The 22,061-nt window shown below is 40.1% G+C and overlaps 1 protein-coding gene across 2 annotated transcripts in view; it reads left to right on the forward strand.

The window, feature by feature from the left end:
• POU6F2 (POU class 6 homeobox 2) overlaps window positions 1–22,061 on the forward strand; it is a 475,740-nt gene that overhangs the window by 80,769 nt on the left and 372,910 nt on the right. The window contains exon 3 of one of the 2 annotated variants that reach the window (XM_072760041.1): window positions 19,567–19,738. In XM_072760041.1, the coding sequence (XP_072616142.1) occupies window positions 19,567–19,738 (172 nt within the window). Of the gene's footprint in view, window positions 1–19,354; window positions 19,739–22,061 lie in introns of those variants that run through there. The other variant, XM_072760039.1, reaches the window with a different exon arrangement.

A 22,061-nucleotide genomic window follows, 5' to 3' on the forward strand; every position in this document is an offset into this window, starting at 1 on the left:
AACTAAAATAAGACCACATATATCGATTATGACAATGAACATAAATGTCTTAAATTTCTCTGTAAGATACAAACTGCAAGTTTGCATTAAAGAATCCAGATATCTTAATAACAAGAAAAACAACTAAAATGAAATATTGTAAAAATGATAAAAGCAAAGAAAAAGCAAATGCTTATTGGTAAAATTTAAACAAACAAAAAGCAGAATTCAAGACAAGAAATACTAAGGGATAAAAAAAAGAATCAACTGAGGACTCCATAGGTTTGTTTGTTTTAGCATTAAAAATATCTTAGGCTAAATTTTATGATTCTTTTGGATATTAGACCATGCAATAACATATAAAAGCAAAACATGGGAAATTTTTATACAACTCAGTCACTCCAGAAACTTCTAATCTGGCCAATACTCAATACTGTAAGAATAATGCCCATGTCTTATTTTAAATCATATCATCTCACAAATTTCTTGAAGTGCTTAAAGATTTGATGGCATATTATGATATTATATAGATTTAAGTGTTATTTATTTATATTTTTAATTTTTTAAATTTAAATTCAATTTGCCAACATATAGTATAGCACCCAGTGCTCAATCCGTCAAATGCCCTCCTCAGTGCCCGTTACCCAGTTATCCCATCCCCCCGCCCATCTCCCTTCTGCAACCCTTTATTTGTTTCCCAGAGTTAGGAGTTTCTCATGGTTTGTCTCCCTAATTTTTTCCACTCAGTTCCCCTCCTTTCCTTTATGGTCCCTTTCACTATTTCTTATATTCCACTTATGAGTGAAACCATATGATGATTGTCCTTCTCTGATTGACTTATTCCCTCCAGTTCCATCCATATTAGAGCAATGGTGGATATTTGTCTTTTCTGGTGGCTGAGTAATATTCCATTGTATATATATAGGCCACATCTTCTTTATCCATTCATCTGTCGAAGGACATCATGGCTCCTTCGACAGTTTGACTATTGTGGACATTGCTGCTATACGCTAATGTGGACATTACAGTGGAGATGTCCCTGCGTTTCACTACATCAGTATCTTTGGGGTAAGTACCCAGTAGTGCAACTGCTGGGTCATAAGGTAGCTCTATTTTTAACAACTTGAGGAACCTCCACACTGTTTTTCAGACTGGCTGTACCAGTTCACATTCCCACCAACAGCGCAAGAGTGTTCCCCTTTCTCCACATCCTCTCCAACATTTGTTGTTTCCTGTCTTGTTTATTTTATCCATTCTCACTGGTGTGAGGTGGGATCTCATGGTGGTTTTGATTTGTACTTCCATAGGTTTTCTATAGAGGAGCAGTAACCAGGGACCCCTGGGTGACTCAGTGGTTGAGCATTTGCCTTTGGCTCAGTCATGATTCCAGGGTCCTGAGATCGAGTCCCATATCAGGCTCCCCCCAGAGAGCCTGCTTCTCCCTCTGCCTATGTTGCTGCCTCTCTCTCTGTGTCTCTCATGAGTAAATAAATAAAAATCTTTAATAATAATAATAATAATAAAGAGCAGTAACCATATACATAACTTCATTATGAACAAGAAAGTTGATTTTATTCAAAACAGGAACAAAACAAAATATTTGGAAAATTTTACAGGAAAATGTATGTAATAATATGAAAAAACCCCCAACATGTGACTGATAATAAAAGAAAGTTTAAACAAATAAAAAAGGATTATTTATTGATGGTGACACCAAATATTATAATGATGACATTTGTTTCTCTTTTTGTAATTTTAGAATTTGACAAAAATGATTCTACATTTCATCTAGAAAATAAACAGCTGAGGGGATGTATGAAATTTTTAAAAAAAAGAGAATACAGAGAATTTTTGCTCTAATATACGTATTATATAAAATATAGTACACATATAACTATATATAAATATATGTTAATATAATTTCTAAAATGTGTATATTATATTTGACATATATTTATAGTATAATATATACCTATGGCATTTTATGTGGTCACACATATCAGACAAAAACAGACCTGAGATTCCATTAGAACATTCCATTAGATTAGAACTTGGTTTTTCGTGAGAAACACCTAACTCTGGGAAATGAACAAGGGGTAGTGGAAAGGGAGGTGGGTGGGGGGTTAGGGTGACTCGGTGGTGGGCACTGAGAGGGGCACTTGGCGAGATGAGCACTGGGTGTTAGGCTAAATGTTGGTGAATTGAACTCCAGTAATAAAAAAAAAAAAAAGAATTTGGCTTTTTGATGAAAAGAAAAAGAAAGCATAATATGCAAATAGATTATTCAATTAGTTGTGCTCTAAAAATTGACGATTTGGGTAATTGTAACATTTTCAAGTCCTACCGTATTCCCAAATGAATTCTAGACAGATTTTAGAATTACACTGAAACTAAAAACCATAGGAAATAAGGAATATTGGTGAAATTTATGCTTTCTCATGGATGATTTCTCATCATGAAAGCAATAGAATAAGGCATAAAGGGGAGAGTTGATAAACATGCTTGGATAAGAATTCTTTAAATTTTTCTTTAAAAATCAACATCAAAAATTACATAGAAATAACCAATTCTAGGAAAAATATTTGGAATTCTTACAGCTTGGGATCAAAAAGACTGCCAAATTACATGTTATTTAACTTCATTCATCTCAATTTCATCATCAGTGAAACAGAGGTAATAACACTCTTGTTTGATGAGAGGGCTAGAAATAAAGTATATACTTGCAGCAAAATAAGTATCAGCCATTCTTTCTTGTACTTTTATATATCTATAGAAAAGTTCAATGAGGAAAATACTTAGACTCCCAACAGAAAGACAGGCAAAGGATGTGAGTAATTTATGAAAGAAGAAACTTAATTAGCTAATAAACTTGAAAAATTTAACCTTGCTAATGAGATGCAAATTAAAACATTAATAAAATGCCAGTTTCCATCTAATAAATTAGAAAAAAATTAAAAAAATATATATATAATATGAAAGAGAGGTTTCCACATACACTGGGAACATAAATTTTCCACCAACTGACCTTGAAAACAATTTGGCAATGGTCCATACTCTTTTACCTGTAATTTCACTACTGAGAATATATTTAAAACTGTCAAAATTTTATTTTTGTGTGAATAATTGGACACATCTTAAATCAAGGGACTCTAGGGTTTTGTGATAACTCAGCTTTATTGATGAAAATAACATTTGCCATGTACTCCTAATGTATGTAAGTCTATATTTATTGTTTTTTATACCATTCATTTTTACCACTAAAAAACATACCCAAAATAGAATTGAAAAACTTGAAATAAAAAATAGAAATTCTAATACTTTCTTCCTGGGGCTCACCCTACTGCATTGTCTTGCACATCTCCCAGTTTGCATGGACCCCATTTCAAAGACCACAGCCCAGAATGTTCTGCAGTTAGAAAAGAACTAAATAAATCATGGCACATCCATCAGAGTAAATATAATTTAGCTATTTGAGATCACAATTTTGGATAATATTGAATTTTGAGAACATGGTACTATATAATAATAATGTCTGTGAGGGTGAATATAGTCCCCAGCTGGCTCATTGTTTGTTAGCTGTTGCACATGTTAGGCCTTCAATAAATACTTGCTGACTGAAAAAGTGAATTATAAAAGCAGGACCCTAACCTGTATTTGCAATATGGATCTAAAAGCATGAACAAAGATAGCAAAAATTGTATACAGACATACTATATATGTGTGTGCATAGACATACATATAGAATTTTCAAAAATTTCTACAATGCGTTATGTAATTGTAAACCAAAATTCAAGGTAGATATGAATGAAAACATAGAACTCAAAATGAGAGACAATTTTCAAAGGATAAAAGATAAAATCTGAAATATCGAGAATATGCAATAAATAGTTCAAGACCTCAAACTGTATGACTCAGAGGACCGAATAAGACAAATTTATAGGAGGTTTTCTCTTATGTAGAAGTTATTATGAATTTGGGTAACGATATGGCATATTTCCCTCCAAAATGTTCGGAATACTTGATGACTCTTTCCCTCTGGGTCCTTAAATACACTCCAAAGGTGTATGTTTGCACATACAAATGTTTGGAAGAATTTCCTGAGGAATTTGTTAAAAAGTATAGATTCCTGAGGTCTGCCCTCTGCAGTTCTGATGGGGCAGGTTTGACGAAGAGTCCAGGAACCTAACCCCTTGGCCCCAAGGGGGTCTGGTCCCCAGAACCTGACACTCAACAGTTGGAGGTTGTGGACAGTGAGACCAAGCACTCACCCTGAATCACACAGAACCTCAGCAACATGACCCACCCAGAATGGATGGCATACACTGAAGAGGAGGCTGGAAAAGCACTAGCTTCTCGCAAGTGCCACCGTGGAACCTGAAGCTATAAGAGGACTCAAAAGCAGAAGTCTCCAAACTGAAATCCCTGCAGGCTATTAACAGTTGAAAAGGGTGCTTTTTATCACGTAGGAGTAGGTCAGAGAACGCAAGTGACCCATGTGTTAGAAGAACTGGCTTCAAGAGGTAGAACGGAGAGGTCCCCTTCAAAAACCACACCCAGGCTGTGTGAGGAGCATTAATGCCCGTGGAGTCCTGTAGGTGACCGTCTTTTTCCATGGATAGTCCTTAAGCCCCACGGGGACATGACAAATATGATTGTAGCTGAAAGAATTACTCAGAGAAGTTAGTGACTTTTCTTTTCTTTTTTTTTTTTAAGGTTTTATTTATTTATGAGAGAGAGAGAGAGAGAGAGAGAGCATGAGCCGTGGGAGGGGCAGAGGGAGGGGGAGAAGCAGGCTCCCTGCTGAGTAGGAAGCCCAATGCGGAGCTTGATCCCAGGATTCTGGGATCATGACCCAAGCCAAAGGCAGATGCTTAACCATGAGCCATCCAGGTGCCCCTAAAGTGACTTTTCTAAGACTGCATTGGGGTCTATCTAGGAACAGACTTCGTGATGTTGAGGACACCCGGCCTTCCTCACCTGGCTGCACCTGCCCAGAGGCATTTTGGTAATAGTCCCATTAGACCTGACAGGTGAGCAAGGAAACAGCCAGTGCAGGTTGTAAAAAAGCAGGCAAAGCTGAGAGATGGTTAATTTGGTTAATTTTTCAAAAGAAATGAAGTTGATATAAAGGCTGTTGTGATAAAGATAGTGAGAAAAAAATGTGGCTTACATTTGGGTTTTTGTAAGAATGGAGTTGCTGAGTTTTTTTTCTGGTTCTATAGAAATAACATCCTTTTATACAGTGTAATAAGCCTTCTGCAGTCCTTCATTTTAATTAAAAGTTTGTCAGGAAAAAGGGCCACAAGGAAACTTTTGGAGGAGATGGATGGGTTTATTGCCCGTATTGTGATGGTTTCACACATGTATGCATATGTTCAAACTCACAGATTGTGTACACTGAACATGTAAAGTTTTAAAAATATCAATGATAGCTCCAGGAAACTTTAATTGTTTATTTTATCTAGTACGCAAACCATAGGGCCCTTCCTCCATGCTTCTCTCTTGTCTCCCCCACAGAGCAGTCTTTGAAAGGTGAGCCTCATTCTGTCCCATCTTGCTCAAAATCCTCAGATGGTTTCTCCTCATGCCTGGAATCAAACCCCAAGTCTCCACAGTGGCCCAGAAGACCCACCTGATCTTGCCCTTGGTTACGTCTCTGGCACCCACTTCTTTGGTCTCACCTCCAACCATGCCCTCCCCACCTCCCTTCAACCACCTTGACCTCCTGGCCCCTGGAGGCTACTGAGCAGGCTCCCGGGCCAGGGCCCCTTGCTCAACATCCCCTTATCCCACAGCCTCCCCTCACTGGTAGCAGCCCAGCCCACTCATCATCCTTTATCGGTAAGATCTCTCTGATCACACTATGTAACACGCCCACATTACACACCCAAACTCCTCTGCACCCTTGACCCTACTTTATCTCTGCTCATAGCACTCTCCACTATCCAGCATCATGATATCTCCTCAACTGTGTGTTTGGCTAGTGTCCATCTCCCAGAGTCTTTTCAGTTGCACAAGGGCCTACATTTGATCTGTCTCATTCAGTGATGTGTTCCCAATCCCCTTGAGGAGTGGGTGTCATGGCATGCAGTACTCACTCAATACATATTTGTTGAATAAATGAATAAATAGCATTTAAAAAGATGCCTGATATCAAAGTTAAATGGGGAGAAAAAAATCTCCAATAATCCTCATGCAGCAGCAAATCAAACTGTTTCCCATTGGACTCAAAAAAAAAAAAAAAAGTATTCGATTTTTGAAAACTGGTTGTAATCGACTCTATTTTTGTATCAAAAATAACTTGGGAATAAGTTTCCTGGTTTATTTCAGCACTAATCTGAGTGTACTTTTCTGCTTGTTTTTAACCAAAAAGATGATTTCTTGCTGACTATTTTGTAACAGAGTACTCTGCAGGTTTGATTAGAGTTTTGTTTGACATCCTAAGGAATGAGTGCCCACAAGTGCTCTCCTCAAGATCGGAAAGCCAAGGGCAAACCTTGCAGGCAGAGCCCAGATCCTGCCCATAGAGAAAAGAAGAGCCGCGGGTCCCATAGCTGAAGTCAGTGAGAAAGTAAGAGAACCCAGCAACAATCCATTTCTCATTTGTTTTATGCAGGAAACAGAGAACTTTTCAAACCAAAGGTATGGGTGTGAAGAGAAGGAGTGTGGAAGCCCAGTGCAACAGAATGAAAGGATTGTGTAATGAGGCTACATTCCAGCCACGGACCAATGGGCCTACTTGGGGCCCTTGGTACATGACCGTCATTGGAGTGGACCCACTTACCAATCAGATTTGGGATAATTCAGCCAGCACTGAGTTGAAATGGTCTATTTTCAATCTATGGAGCATTTGTCTAAGCAAATTAATGGTACAAGAGTAAGAATAGGGAAAAGTGAAGGCTTCCAAACCCACTGGAAAAAACCGATTGTTTATAAAGACTGTAGCCCATCTATTATATATATATTATAATTTATATAATTATAATTATACATACATTATATAATTATAATATAATTATACATATATATATATATGTAAGTGTGCCTTACTGATTTGTTAAAATGGGTCTGTTTTCCTCTGACAACATATTACCTATGCTTGTTACCTACAGGCGCTAGATGATATCCGGGAAGCAATTCTTGAAAAACATTCAGTGACAAACAGTAGTAACTCAGATGCTCATCTGAGGCAGCCCCTCACTGTCAGTGATCCTGTGGTTTGTCTGTGTTGATACCTTGTTTTTTGTGTGTGAGTCATCCATTGCAGATTAGCTCTCTAAAATAAGGAATAAAGTCCAGAAAAGCCCAGTTAAGACTCCCTGGGTGGAGCAACGTGTTTGTTCATTAGCATCCGTAATGATGGTAAAACAGTGCTTCAAAGAAAGGATGCTGCGCTTGTGTGTGCGCACACGTGGTCCACATGCTGAGCATACATACATTGGCATTTTACAGAAAGGGAACAGAAAGATGCCGAGAGAATGTTCTGTCTGTGAAAGAACGTATACTAGTCTCATAGAAGATGCTGACTTCTCTCCTTTACTCTCTCCTTTACTGGTGTCTCCTAGATGGTGGAATTTTTGATGGTAGCAAATGTTTCTTGATCCTCACCATTCCCCGTAGTCCCTAGCACAACACTTCGTACATGATGAACTGTCAATAAAATATTTCTTGAACTGCATCAGTTTTGTCTTAGTAGACCCTGATTCAGAACCATCCCCCCAATCATGCAAACTAAAGAGGACGTAAATAAATATTAATGGAAGCTAGCCTTGTTTTAAAGTCACCCTCGATTACAAAGACTGGAGATTAAAAAAAAAATAATTTAGCTAAGACTCCTTTTTTATAGTTTGGGTTGGAAGCAAAATATTTTTAAAAGTGGCTAAGAAGACAGCTGACTGTGGGGAGAACCCCTACAAACCAGCCTCCCAATTCACATAATTGTGAGAGCCCAAATCCCCAGGAATGAGAACATTTAGCTAATCTTTCCAATCACATTCTCCCTACCTCCCCACCCCCCATCTTCTTGGAATTATGTTATCTCTGCTCGTTTTAAAAGCTCAGAAGCCTTTTGAATTGGAGCGGCATTCAAAGGACAGTCAAGGGTCACCCTTGGAATATTAAAGGCGAGTGGATTACAGGAGAGGGAGGGAATGGGAGCAGCTGGGTGAGGCGGAGCCCCGTGCAGACCCAGGGCAGAAAATGGGAGGAAACTCCTGAGGAACTGGTGTTGGTGGAGAGAGCTGCCGGGACTGCTCCGGAGGATGGGAGGTGGTATGCAGCGTGGCAACCCACATTATTAGTGTCCGGCTCTTGCTGCTGCTGCAGTCTCAGGGTAAAGAAAAGCAAAACACATATTAGCGAAATCAATTAGGCAATGGCCTTTTGAACAGAAATAGAATGGTTCCTTTAGAGACCACAGATACAGGAACCTTGAACCTTGAAAAATTAAAAGCCAGGGACTGTTTTAATTCAGGGATCCAATTCTATAGGATTTACAGCCGGCAGACCGATATACTTCTTTCTGAAAATAACACAAGGGCTTTATAAATTCCTTCTCGAAAGACGTCAGAGTCATTTAGTTTCCCCCCCAAAAAATCTGTTTTGGGAACTTTCTTCCATCATTTATAGGTATTGATTCTTGTTTTGGGTTTGTAAATAAAATCAATGAATATTTAGTGAGGGCTTATTATGTGCTAAGTGCTGCCCTAGTATTTGGAGTGGGAGGATGCAGGAGCAGGCCCCTCCTCAGCAGTAGTTACTAACTGATTTTGTGGGGGAGATAGGGAGGATGGGGGAGATGAACCGCTTTGAAAATCTTATGAAAGCTAAGGGGCTTCTCCACAATAAAACGCAGGCACACTCATCCTTTGTCAGGACAGTTGCTAGAGAGAGACCTGTGTATACATCTCGCATTATGGCTATGCAGCGGGCCCTATTCTAAGCGGGCCCTATTTGTGAATTATTTATTTACATGCAAACCTATCTCATGAGGTATGTATTATTACTCCCATTTCCTCTCAGGGAAACTGAAGTGCAGAGAGATGTGCTAGGTCCCGTACTCCAGGCTCCTCAGTGAGGAAGAGGTGACCTCAGGCCCAAGCACAGGCTCTTGGTCCCATGCCTATGTTCCCAGCCTGGCTGGGCTGGCCTGGGGACTTGCAAGGTCCCAGTAAGGCTGACCACCACTGCCCACTGTGGGCCGAGGGGAGGGCGTCTGTGCAAGGTAGACCAAGTGGCCAGTTGACATTTTTATCACTACCTGCCAGAAAATCATCCTAGTATGCTTGCAATCATTAGAAAAAATGTGGATGGCACATTCTGAGGCTGTGCAGTGCCTATCCACATGCCACGGCCAGAGGAAAGCTATACCCGGCTGAGTGTGGAGGGTCTGGCATGCTAAGCAGGAGTTTTGACCCAACTCTGATGGTACTGGGAGACGGTCAGGTTTCAAAGCTGGATTTTTAGGAATGTTAGTCTGTCAGCAGGGGGCAGAATGGATTTTTCTATTTATTTATGGAAATTTGAAACCATAGGGAACTGGATATTTCTTGAATAAAAAGTTTTCCTCCCCAACTGTATGTCCTTTGCCATTCGGGATGGAAGAACAGAATTAGATGTATCCACATTTTTAATGTATTATTCATTTAAATGAATATTTGCCTCTGAGAAAAATGATAGAATCAGAGCATTTGTAATAAAATCATATTTCTAATATGCTGTGAGGGTTTGCTGGTACTGCCCCCGAATGACATGAGGCCAATTGTGTAGGAGCAGTGTTAGGCTCCCCTGGGTGAGGCGGAGATTCTCGCAGGCTGAACAAAGGGTGTGAACAGAGCTAGGAGGCCCAGGCTCTGGGTGGGCCGAGTCTTGGGCTCATGTGGGGACACCCCAAGCTCCGGTACTGAGGCCTTGCTTGAGAGAGGTTATCTCCCCTGCCAGTGGTAGCTTTTCTCCCGTTCAACCTTGGCCCTAGAGGGGGCAAAAAAACCCCAAACAACAACAACAACAAAAAAACAAACAAAAAAAGCCCCCAACCCTTTCTTTTTCCTTTTCAGTGTCAATATAAAATTCTTCCATTTTGTCCTGTGGTAAAACAAAGTAACACAAGCACACAAAACCAACCTTACATTTCTGGAAGTGCAGTACAGGTCAGTGTGCATGTGGGTACAATGCCCTACAGGTAAGATAGCCAGGTGAGGCTTTACTTTGCATATTGTGCAATGTCAGACCCAATTAAGTGTATTTTGAAATATTAAAAATATCAACCAGAGACAATCCTTGCCTTTCCTTTCCTGCCTGCCTTCCTTACAATAATTAATCAATAATCAATCAATCAATCAATCAATCCAGATACATTTATTAAGAATCTATTTTCTATCAGACGCAATACCTAGATTTCTAAGACATGTTTACTTACAAAAAAACTCAAGCATCTCAGTTTCAGGCAAAGACTAAGTATTTTGGAAAAGTCAATGATTAACCAATGGAAAAACTGTCATGATTTTATTGCATCTGGGATGCATCACAGATAGGTAATATGGGCAGAACTGTAAGACCCTTTCTCCAAGGATATTGAAAACTCCACCTAAAATGGATGAGAGAAGCCAAATATGGTGGTTAAAGGGTTGGAATGGTCACTTTGGTCCTCTTTGTCTCCCTCGGAGGTCTTGGAGGCTCATCCCTAAAAACCTTAGGGCTTCTCTGTTAGGTGCTCAGTTTGAAAACTCCAAAACTAGAGGCAAGGTCTTTCCATTCTGTGAACTTACTATGTCATCCACTTTTGCAAAAGGTTGCAAATATTGAGATTATGTATAGTAAGTACCTTCAGAAAGAAAGCATTTTTAGGACAGAGATGGTTGTTCTCTCTTCGTGCATTCAAGCCACTAAATGCAGGTTCACTTTAGTCTGAGTTGTGCTCTGATTAAATCCTGATACCTATTTGAAGCCATCAGATTATGAGGAATATATGGATAGAGGGTATGTGTATGTGATGTCAATACCACTGTATAACCCCATTACCAAAAGACCAGATCTAGATGAGCCTGAATTGAACTTTTATTGATGCTTTTTCACAAAGGCAGCAAAAATTGAATTGATGGTGCTATTAGGTTGTCAATAGCAGTGTCTCCCTTTTTTCCCAGATAAGTATACATGAAGCATCATCCACACAGTCATTATAACCTCTTGGGGCCAAAAGAACTATAGAGGTTCACGGTACTGATCTAGATGTGTGCCTGACGGCACGCTAGATGCTTTGTGGAAGTCCAGAACTCATAGACTCCCATTTAATTGATTCTTATATTGCCATTCCAACTTATAGGTTTATACCGGTGAGCTATTTTGTTTGTTTGCCTGTTTCTGTTTAGGTACAATTCCCTGTCTAATGCTGTCATCCATAATTGGAGTCATCAATAAGTGTGTTGATAATTAATGCTGATCAACAAAAATATAAGCATAGTTAAGGGGATATGGCATGTGTGGTGGCGCTAAGAGAGAAGTAGAGTCCCTAAGTGGTGATTGGGGAGAAGGAAGTTGCTTACCTGACATTCAACAAAAAGACAAGAGACCCTTCGACTATGCCCATATGTGCATTTAAATGAAATGCCATCTTCTAACAGCAAGGCAAATCAGGTATTTTGTGGTCTTGTTTTCCCTTTCAACATGATTGTGGACATTCATGTTAACTAAATAACTCCCCAAAGAGTGTTGGGGATTGATGGTGCAGCAAGGAGTGTAATTTGCCCAGACCATCTTCTGAAGAGGGGACGCTATTTCACTCTGTAATGACCTGCCTGCCCCTAAGATAACATTCATCTAATTGTAGGTCAACATCCAGTATGGTGGGTTGTGTTGCAAATGGCCTAGAGTGTGTTTCTTACACACAGCTATTGGGTTCTTTCTGGTGGATAATGGTGGTCAGTAATGGTTAGAGATGGGTGAGGGCTTGCTACATTCCCAAAGCCTTGTCACTTGCTTATAATGAAAACAAGCTCTGAGGCCAGATGTTGCCATACACACAGATATTTATTGAGTGCACTTTTATTAGCAGATAATCCCCAAGTAGTTCGTTCACTCTATCTGAATGCTTGATGACGTCATAATTCTGTCATTTTGGATGAACCTAGCACACCACGCATGGAAGTTCTATTAAGGCAGTTATGGCAAGATTTTAGAAGCAAGATCTGTTTCTCTCACAGCATCAGGCAGCTAGAACTCTCCGACCCAAAGACTGGATGTGGGACAGCCTAGGCTTCTGGCACTTTATAAACCCTGAGGCAATAGGACTTGCTAGATTTTTAATATCCTCTGGTTCCACTCAAGGGAAGGGAATGTCTCTAAAATATTTTAGCCAGTACATACAGTTTGAAAATGACTAACTAAATGAAAACCCATGTTGAGCCTCCGCTAAGGCTGGTCAATAAGTTCTTAATCTCACTCAAATTAATATAAATTATACTAATTAGCAAAATGCAAGGTGAGGGAGTGGTGGATGGTGAGGGAGGTAGCTGAGTAGTTGCCAGGACCCAAGCCTGAAGTAGGGCCTTTCTGAGAAGATGATTGTCCTGGAGCATGAACATTAATTGAGGCAGTTGACATAACCTAAGGTGAAGCTCAGGGGTCAGAAAACCTCTTCTGTCAGGAGGCAGAGAGTAAATATTTTCAGCTTTGCAGGCCACACAGCAAAATCAGGGCTGTGCCCCTTGAGGAAGGGACATGACCTTGGAGAGGCAGCTGCCTTTGGGGAAAGGGAAGTCCTGAGGGAGGACTCAGCTGCGAACCATGTCAGCCAACACTCGTGGGCTGGGAAATGAGTATGTTGGTCAGGTAGGGGGTCCTGGAGGCACACCACAGCATCCACATGGCGGATACTTCTGTTCCAACTGAACCCACACTCAGTTGGATGCCTCAATGCGTGAAGTGGTGTGGTGGAAGGTGGTCTTTCTCTGTCATACCTCCCATCTTTGTAACCGTATTTATGTGCATTAGCTGTGCATCACCCCACTGAATCCCCCTTGAGAAATAATAAAGCCGTGTTGGTATGGAAACCAAGATGTAGACAGAGTAAATCACTGTGGTCATGCAGATGTTTGGTGCTAAATCGGGGAATGTCCATGAGGTCTTCTGGTCTTCCATAGCTTCCTTAGTGCTTCACTATCGAAACTCAGCCTTCCTTTTGAATTTTGAATGTCTTCCTGATTTGCACAGAATATCCAGCTCGTTTCTTTTGAGATAGTCAAATAAGATCTCAGCCATGCTAACTGTAAAGTGGAGAGGTAGGAGAAATAGATAACCACTGGGAATATTGGGTTGAGGAAGGAAATTCAGATTGGTATCAATTTATTGCTGTGAAAATCTATTGTGAGATTGACAGGGGTATATTTGTGTAAGCTTTGTAATTAAGTTCAGTATGATGTAAATTTCTATCTATTGAGGATTTACTAAAAATGTGGATTTTTCTGCTTTTCTCAAAACAATTTTTGTTGGCAGTTTAGGAAGTGACATTTAAAATGAACTAAGCAGTGGGTGAATTTATGGTATTTTTAGTGTTTTGATTTTCATTCGTTTTCAGAATTTTCAACAATAAATAAGTATACTTACAATAGAAAAAATTATAAAAATATACTATGGTCTTATTTCTAAAAGTCCAATAGAATGTCTTTTTAAAAATCATTAATAGAAGGAGGAAATGTTGAGTGGTAAAAAAATAGAAATATCTTGTAACTTTTGAGGGAAACATTCTTCATTCAGTACATTAAATATTATAATGAGAACCAATTGACAATAATATTTGGTAATATTTGGTAATATTTGGTAAGATAAAAATTGTTTTACATCATGACTAAGGTAACAAAATTCACCCTTGAAGTTTTCTTACCCAAACCCACTTAAGTCTAGCTTTATGCTAGTTAATTATGTGTGGTTTTGATTTTACCTCTTCTCAGTGGGGGAAATTAAATACAAAATATGGTGCTGTCTTTGCATTTTAAATTGGCTGTAGGTAATTTGCACCGACCTTTTTCCTAAATTGAAATGTGGCTATCTAAGGATGGGGGGGTGACCTGATGCATTTTTCTTCTTTATAATGGATATAATTTTTCTATTAAATTCTAGAAGTGGATCTGTTGAGTATAACTTTGCTGTACTGTGGCACTTCACAAACAAATGAATTATTTCCTTGGATTTTTGAAGCTTGCCTGTCTTATTTACATTTTCCTCAAAGCCTTCTGATTGCTTGTTTCATAGTTGGTTTGTATGTACATAAAAATATGCTGGACCCAGTTCAAGCTTGATTCAGACGGGCGTGGGTATTTCCATCGTGTGGCTGCCACTGGACACGGATGCTTTGCTGAGTTAATCATCTCACTATCTTCAGTTTCTCTGACTATAAAATGAGAATGATTATGCTTACAAAAACTCTGTTGCTTAAATTATTGCAGGCCTTTAGCTGAATTATCTCTTTGTTTATCGGGGATTGCTGTTGACTGTCTAGTGAAAACCCAAGCCAAATTCTTCTCTTTCATACAGTGTCCTATATTTGCATTTCAGGTTTACAACAGAAATACATGGTGCTATCTTGAAAAAATATTTTTTTACATTGAGAGAGAGAGAGAGGGAGAGAGAGAGAACAAGTTGGAGAGGGGCAGAGGGAGGGAGAGAATCTCAAGCTGACTCCATGCTGGGCAGGGAGCTGGACGTGGGCTCGATCTCATTACCTTGAGATCATGACCTGAGCTGCACTGGGACATCTTTATTTAAAAATTATATTAAAAGACATCAGGAATTAGTATACGATGAGAATATATACAATTAGTATATGCTAAGTTGTATATAACCGTATAGAAATAAACCGTAAGGAATATTAATTAGGTAAAAATTATTAATATGTGGAAAGCTCAGGGCAGATGTGTACTCATTGAAACCTACCAGCTAGTTATCGCAGCATCATTGACAGTTAAAGCTCTAATTTACATTAGCAGTATTGTAAATATAAGTGTAAATTTAGAATAAACTCTAAAATGAGTTTTAAGAAGCACCAGATCCATCAGATAATAGATATTACAAGGTGAAGTCATTCTGGCGGTCAGATGATTTGAGGAAATGCGAGGGTAAGCAGCACTGAATTGGTATCTTTCCTGGTAGGCTCTTCTGTTGCGTTTTCCATGTGGGCATGATTGCAAACCTCTTTTGTGTAGACTATCTTTGGAGACAAGTATTCTCTAATGCACTTTGGGAAATGCTGTTTTATTCCAACCTTTTCATTTTCCAGATGAGAGAACTGAGGGTCAAGTGATTTGCTAAGTTTCCATAGACCATGAACCTGAATGGAAGCCTGGATATTTGACACTATCTGATGTCCTGTCTACTGCCTTGCGTCATACCATAGATTTCACACGAGCAGTGTTGGACAGAGAGGTGTTTTGTTCCTAGAGTCTGCAGGGAGGAAGATATTATACCCAGCATGCTCTGGGATTCAGTTATCCAGGGTTTAATGCCCTCAGGGTACATAACTCAAGTTCTGGGAAAGCCCATGAGTTACTAAATTTATGAGCCTTAGTTTTTCATCCAGTGCCTACTGGGCAGTATAAAAAGACGAATCTGCTGAAGTTCAAAATACAGCTTCACCACTTATGAGCTGTGTGGCTTTGGGACAAGTTACTTGGCTTCTCTGAGTCTCAGACCTGTGTCCCTCAGATGGGGACTGATATCTTGCATGGTTTGGGTGACATCCCATATATCTGAAACGCCTCTCTTCACTCGATACACGGGACTGATTGTTGTTCTTTGGCAATGCTCGAATGAGGTTGAAATTATTGCTGGGTGGTTCTGATGTTGATCGTGGTCCTTTCATTGTGGGACATGATGAAACTTTTTTTCTCAGATTCTGCTCATGGAAACTACCTCTCCTGCTTCTTTTTTTTCTCACCGTCTGGCTCTTAGGTCTCTGATGAGCTTGTGAGTCATCATGTATTGGTCTGTACTGGCGCATGCCATATCCTATTCTTGCACATACTTGCCACTCTTCTATATTGAACCAGTCATTTTTCTTCTATGAGCGCTGATAAAAGAATTTGCAGAGAGGTCCCCACTTCTTCGCCTGTAGTCATGACAATTTCAGATTTTTACACAAGAAGTCTTTGCCGCTTCTATTTTTTTTTTTTTTTAGCTTGTCCTAGCTATTTCTTTTCCTGTGTGCTGCTACAGAGGTCCTTGTGCCTGGCAAAATTGCAGCTTTCTTGCATTCCCGCAAGCACCCATGTGGGTGCCGGTTGAAACATCCTTTCTTCGCTCTGGCAGAAAGGATTTTTACAGACTGCCATCCCTTTTGGCAGGGGGAGAATGACTTCCAAGCCGAGTGCTGCTTGAAAGAGGCACTCCCTCATCACTTATGACTGTACTCAGTGGTTACTGCTTGTGACACATTTTCAAATGGACCCCCCAATGGCTGCAGCTGTGATTAAAAGCTGTCTGCTCTCTGCCTCACTGGGGGTTTGCTGTTTAACCATGTCATGCACATATAGATGTGGGCTACAGCTGCATCACGGAAAACGTAAAGTGTTTTGTAAGATGAAAAATCAAATGAGTACCTGAATGACAAACTCCTGAATTTTCTCAGCCCAAGGCCCCGAGAGGCACTAGTTGGGAACCTAGCCATGTATGAGGTCCATAAAAGTAATTTAAGGAAGAAGAGCTAATGGTCAGTGAATATATACCATCTGCCAGTACATGCTTTGCACACATCAGCCAGCCTGAACATCTTAAAGATTTAAGTGCACTTGAACTTAGCAGCTGCATTTTGGCTCCTCTGTGTGTTTCAGGGTTCAGTCTGACCATTCGCAGATTAAAACAAGAAGAAAATAGTCTTTGTTTTTGGGAAGACTACCCAGATAGTCCCTGATACCAGGCTTGGTTTATCATGAGGGTTTTGAATGCCATTCTAAACAGAAGTTTGCCACGAATGCTATCTTAAAAAAAAAAAAATCAAAAACTCACATGAACAGTGTGGCCTCAGAGACAGGGTGTCTCAAAGGCACAGATCACAACCCTTCCTCTAGATTAGAGAGACTGAGTATTCAACCTCTTGTAAAATAGAAATGTACTAGAACCTAAGCCTGGGCTCTTTACCTCACAGGAGGAGTACACTTACCGAAAGGGTGTTCCCTTCCCTCCCCACCCTGCTCCGCTGACTGACTCAGGAAAATCCAAACACGCATTCCCTTAGATGCACAGAAAAGGAATTTGGGGAAAATTTGATATTTTCGTGTCTCCGTTCCCCCCTGTGCCTGCATCCCCCACCCCCATGCGTCAAGCACTCCCAAATCTCGGTGACCCAACACAGTCAATGAAATGCTAATCTATCACCAGCAAATTTAGGCTGACAATACTGTGAATCGACCACATCGATGACATTGATTATATTTCAAATATTTACAATATGGTGAGACAAGCCTAATTTATTTTCTAAAGAGTTCAGGGTAGGTATCACCGATCCAGAGGGGGGAAACAATGGAGAAATGTTTGTGGTTGCTATCTGCAATAATCTGATGCTGACAGAGAGTAGTATTTTATTTAGTAATTAACAGTGTAAAGGGGAGAGGAGCTGTCATGTTGGTTCTTAAGCTGGGGAATGTGATGAAAGATGATATCTACGATCTCATCCTTTCCACTTGTTTAGGATTGTCAGGATGAGAAATGTCAGCATTATGAAAGCCCGGCTCTGCTCTTGATATGATAAAACCCTTCAAAAGCCAGTCTTTCTCTCCCTCATCCCCCTCCTTTCCCGCTCTCTCTCTCTCTCTCTGCACTTGCTTTTTTATTTATCCTGTTTTGTTAGATGGCAGAAATATAATTCTTTTCTTTCTTCCTATTATAAGCCACCATTTTTGTTTTATTATATGTTTCACAACCCCTAATGCCCCACTGAAAATTACCTTGTTAAATGACAGTGTTTCGAAGCCATGAATCCTTTCCACCATTCCCTCAGAGGTTTGAAACAGTCAACAGACTGTAAAGAATAAATAATAAAAAAGTATTGATTATTTTGATGACTGTGAGATTCAATTAAGTATTAATTTTGCCCTCCAGTGGACCTATCAAGGTATTCAAAAGGGAGGATTCGGCTCAGCTAAATGCGTGCTGAGTGCTTCAGCCTTAAATGGGGAGAAAATGTGTTTACCTACAGTATTTGAAGAAGAAGTGCATTGATGCACAGAGTCCAATATTTAAGTGCTATGCACATTAAGCCTTGGTGACAGTGACATTGTTTTCAGTGGTATGAGTATTGACTAAAGAACTGCATTTGATGACAGCTTAAACTATTTGTATTGATTAACATTTTCATAGATTATCATGTGTCATATCAAATTCACTTTTCAGGCATGAATACATTAAAAAAAAATAACCACGGGCATACTGCAACCAATGTAACGCGACGGGACAAGAGAGCATGCCGCCCCACCTGCTCCTGTGCTGGTCACCTGTTTCCTGCTCAGGAACCACTTAGGCATGAACTTGGCAATAAATAGCTCCCAGATAACGCAAAAAGGGCACTTCTTGCTTTTCTTTTCCTCCTGCGTCCGGTGTGTGTGCCAAAACAATATCATGCATCTTAGTTTGCAAATGGAATAGCAGGCTATCCTTGGAAAATATTTCTGATCCTAAGATGCCCTCCTAATGAGCTGAAGATAAAGCAGATTCAGATTATTGGGTGGGTGGGTGGGGGGGAGTTTGCTTTTTTTTTTTTTTTTTTTGGAGGTGATTTCTGTTTTCTTTCTCTTTAATGCTCTGGGCATAGCATGCTCTAGGTATCGGAATTATTGAACACAGTTTGTAAGTATTTTTCCAATTCCTTAACAAAAAAAATTTTTGAACCGATTTTTAAATCTATTTTGCTGTGTATTGTTTGCTTTAAAATGTTCGTTGGCTTTGGGGTCAGCTTCCGTCCCAAATCTGGGAGCCGGGAAGTCAACTTCTAAGGGTGCTGATGGAATTTACATGAGAAATCTCTTTTATTCCATTGAAAGCCTTTCGAGGACTCTTTTCTCCCTATCTCTTTTCTCTGCTCTGGGGATAGGGTTTAATTGCTTCTCCCCCAGGGAGAGTGCTTCTTAAAATAGCCCGTGGTTCCTCCATAGGGTGCTCCATCCTTTTTACTGTGTTGCTGGAGTACAAACCCAGCACTTTCTTTTTTCTTACTGCATTAAAGACGGAACAAGGTGTAAAAACATTCGCACAAAAAGCACATCCCACAATTAAAGCTGTGTTGGTTAGGTGGCTTTCAAAGAAGTTTTTTTTTTTTTTTTCCTCCCCTTCTTCCCTCCGAAGCTTCCTGAATCTCTCACATGCTAGTTGAGCTTTAATAGGGTGGGGAGTAATGGAGAACTCCTCGGATCTGTAATAGCTCTTCACTTGACTGCAGCCAGCAATAACAGCGGGAGCAGCCAGAGATAAGAGAGAGAGGAGAGAGGGAGAGTGTGTGTGTGGAAGAGGGAGAGAGAGAGGGGAGAGAGAGAGGGAGAGGGAGAGAGGACACGCACACTCAAGCTGCCACTTTTTTTTCCTCCCCTTTACTCTTTTCCCCCATCCTAGGATCCAATGATAGCTGGACAAGTCAGTAAGCCCTTGCTGTCAGCGCAGAGTGAAATGAATGCGGAGTTGAGAGGTGAAGACAAGGCTGCTACTTCAGACAGCGAGCTGAATGAGTCCCTGCTTGCGCCTGTGGAATCAAATGACAGCGAGGACACTCCCAGCAAGCTCTTCGGTAAGTCTGTCTAGGTATTTCATTTCAGCCCTACCATGTTGTCCGGAAGAGCAATCCACACCCCCCCACCTCACCCTTTCCCTGTTGTTCATTCAATTTTCTTGTAAGTGCTAAAGAGGAGCCTCGCATCGGAGGGGCCGAGCCATCCGAGCCCATTCCAGCCCAGCCGGCTGGCAGGATGTTCTGCAAACTTTTCCCAGCCAGGAACTTCCTCGCTGCTCCTTGGGGCTGGTCAGATATTGCCAGAGTCCCCCCCCCGGGGCTAGAGATTATTTAAAAAAGAAAAAAAAAAGAAAAAAGAAAAAGAAAGAAAAAGTAGAAGAAGAAGAAGAAGAAGGTGGTAATAATAATCAGGAAATCAGTCCCATTGTGAGAATTGGTTAACATTTATTGAATAAGTATTGACTCGGTTTCGGGTTGCTTCGCAGCCTTTTGTTAAGAGGAAGGAGAGTAAAGAGTTATTATCTGTAGTCAAAAGACAGAAGAGGGGACTGAGAAATATCAATACAAGTCTTTCTGTGCCAGGTAAACAAAGGTGGCTACGGGAATTGGTCAGAGGAATAACATTTTGTAATCACAATTGGAATGGATAGCTCTTCTTTGGAAGGGAGGGGGGGGGGATGAGGAGAGAAAAGGGTTCCTTTTGCATCCCTCCCCTACCCCTCTGCCCTGGCCCAGACGTTTATAGCCTCTTCCTAAATGCCGAGGCAGCCCAGGACCTTTCAGGAATCTTTGTTCCATCAACAAAACCAGAGCAAGCAGAGTGCCACTCCAGCAAAGACATCTGTCATTCAAACAGATGACACTCTGTAAGCCAACTCAAGCAACTGTGATCTCTAATCAGAAAGGGGAGCCGGTTGTTGAGGCGGGTGAATGAGTGATGGATGGTGATAGATGTCTGTGCTGAGAAGCACTTTATGGGATAGAGTGACATTAGGTTTTCAGAACACTTGCTCCTGAAACACTTGCTTTTAATTATTTCAAGTGTTTATATACTTGTAACACTGAATATGTGTGTGTATGTACTAACCTGTTTATACATAGATCTATAAACTAATCTGATACGTGCACCTGATTTTATATAAATGTGTGTGTGTACATATATATATATGTATGTCACGCAGAGCACTGCTGGATCTCAGGTTAAAAACACAGCCGTGTGTCTGAACGTCAAAGAAAAACAACACCATTGCCTAGACTGCTTTGTGGAGAAAGTCGTTAATTCACCTAAAAAGAAATAATAATAATAAGCTTAATTTTTTTTAGCCTCCGGGAAGAAAGCAGCTTCGATAGTTTGGCAACTCTAGGCCAGCTTCAACAGAGCAGCTTTTCTCTGATTCGAAATGCTCACTCAGTCAGACATGAGAAGGGGTGTTGCTGAGAAACTTTCTGTTTCAGATTTTCTATTGGTAAAATACAGTTTTACAGTGAAGAATATAATAGATGCCAGCTTCAAGAAATTCTGTTGCGTGATGCTTTTTTCAAAAAAGCAGCAATTCCACCTGGCACATAGATTTTTTTTTTTACACCTAGACATTAAGGTTTTAGCATTATTCACGCTAAAGGATTATTTTCTTGTAGTTTGAGTGTTTATGTGCATAGGGAGAGCCATGTCCTAGAACACTCATTTCATTTCAGGGGGTTAGTGAGAGAAGTCAGATAAAATTATAAATTACGGAAGAGCAAAACCATGCTCTAGCCTCCCTGCACTAATACCAAACACTTTGATTTTTAAAAAGTCATCGGCTGTGAATTCAACAGAATTGTGGATAGTGGACTACTTGCTCCTAAACTTTGCATACATTTTTAAAAAGTAAATGCCTTTTGTAGACTTTCACTTATAACCCCAACTTGGTTTTTTTTCCCCTCAAGTAAACCAATAGAGGGATGATTAATTTGGCTTCTCGGCATTTATTTAGATTTCCCACTGTTGAAAATTGTTACAGTTTTGTTATGTCGCTCTTGCTAATTTGCATATGCAGAGAAGTTAAGCTTTAAAAAAAAGAAAACCCAAGAGGGTCAAAGACATTTGAATTAAAAGTTCATGGAAAATATATCTGAAGTGGAATAGTTATGGGGTAAACTAACGAATCATAGTTTAGAAATATAGTGGATTAGAAGGTACTCATTTTTACTTTAAAATGCTCAACTTCTGAGTTTTTGTGAGAGGGCACTTGGCACAATCTACATCTTACATCTGATATTCCTTATGCACTCACAAATGAAGTGAGTCATTTATTTGGTCTCTAGAGTGCTTTTTGAACACAGTGCGAATGTTTTCCAGTTTCCAATTAGGTGAGGAAGCAACCGGTAGATGAGCAGC

Source organism: Vulpes vulpes, chromosome 5 (genome assembly GCF_048418805.1).
Source record: "Vulpes vulpes isolate BD-2025 chromosome 5, VulVul3, whole genome shotgun sequence".
NCBI lineage: Eukaryota > Metazoa > Chordata > Mammalia > Carnivora > Canidae > Vulpes > Vulpes vulpes.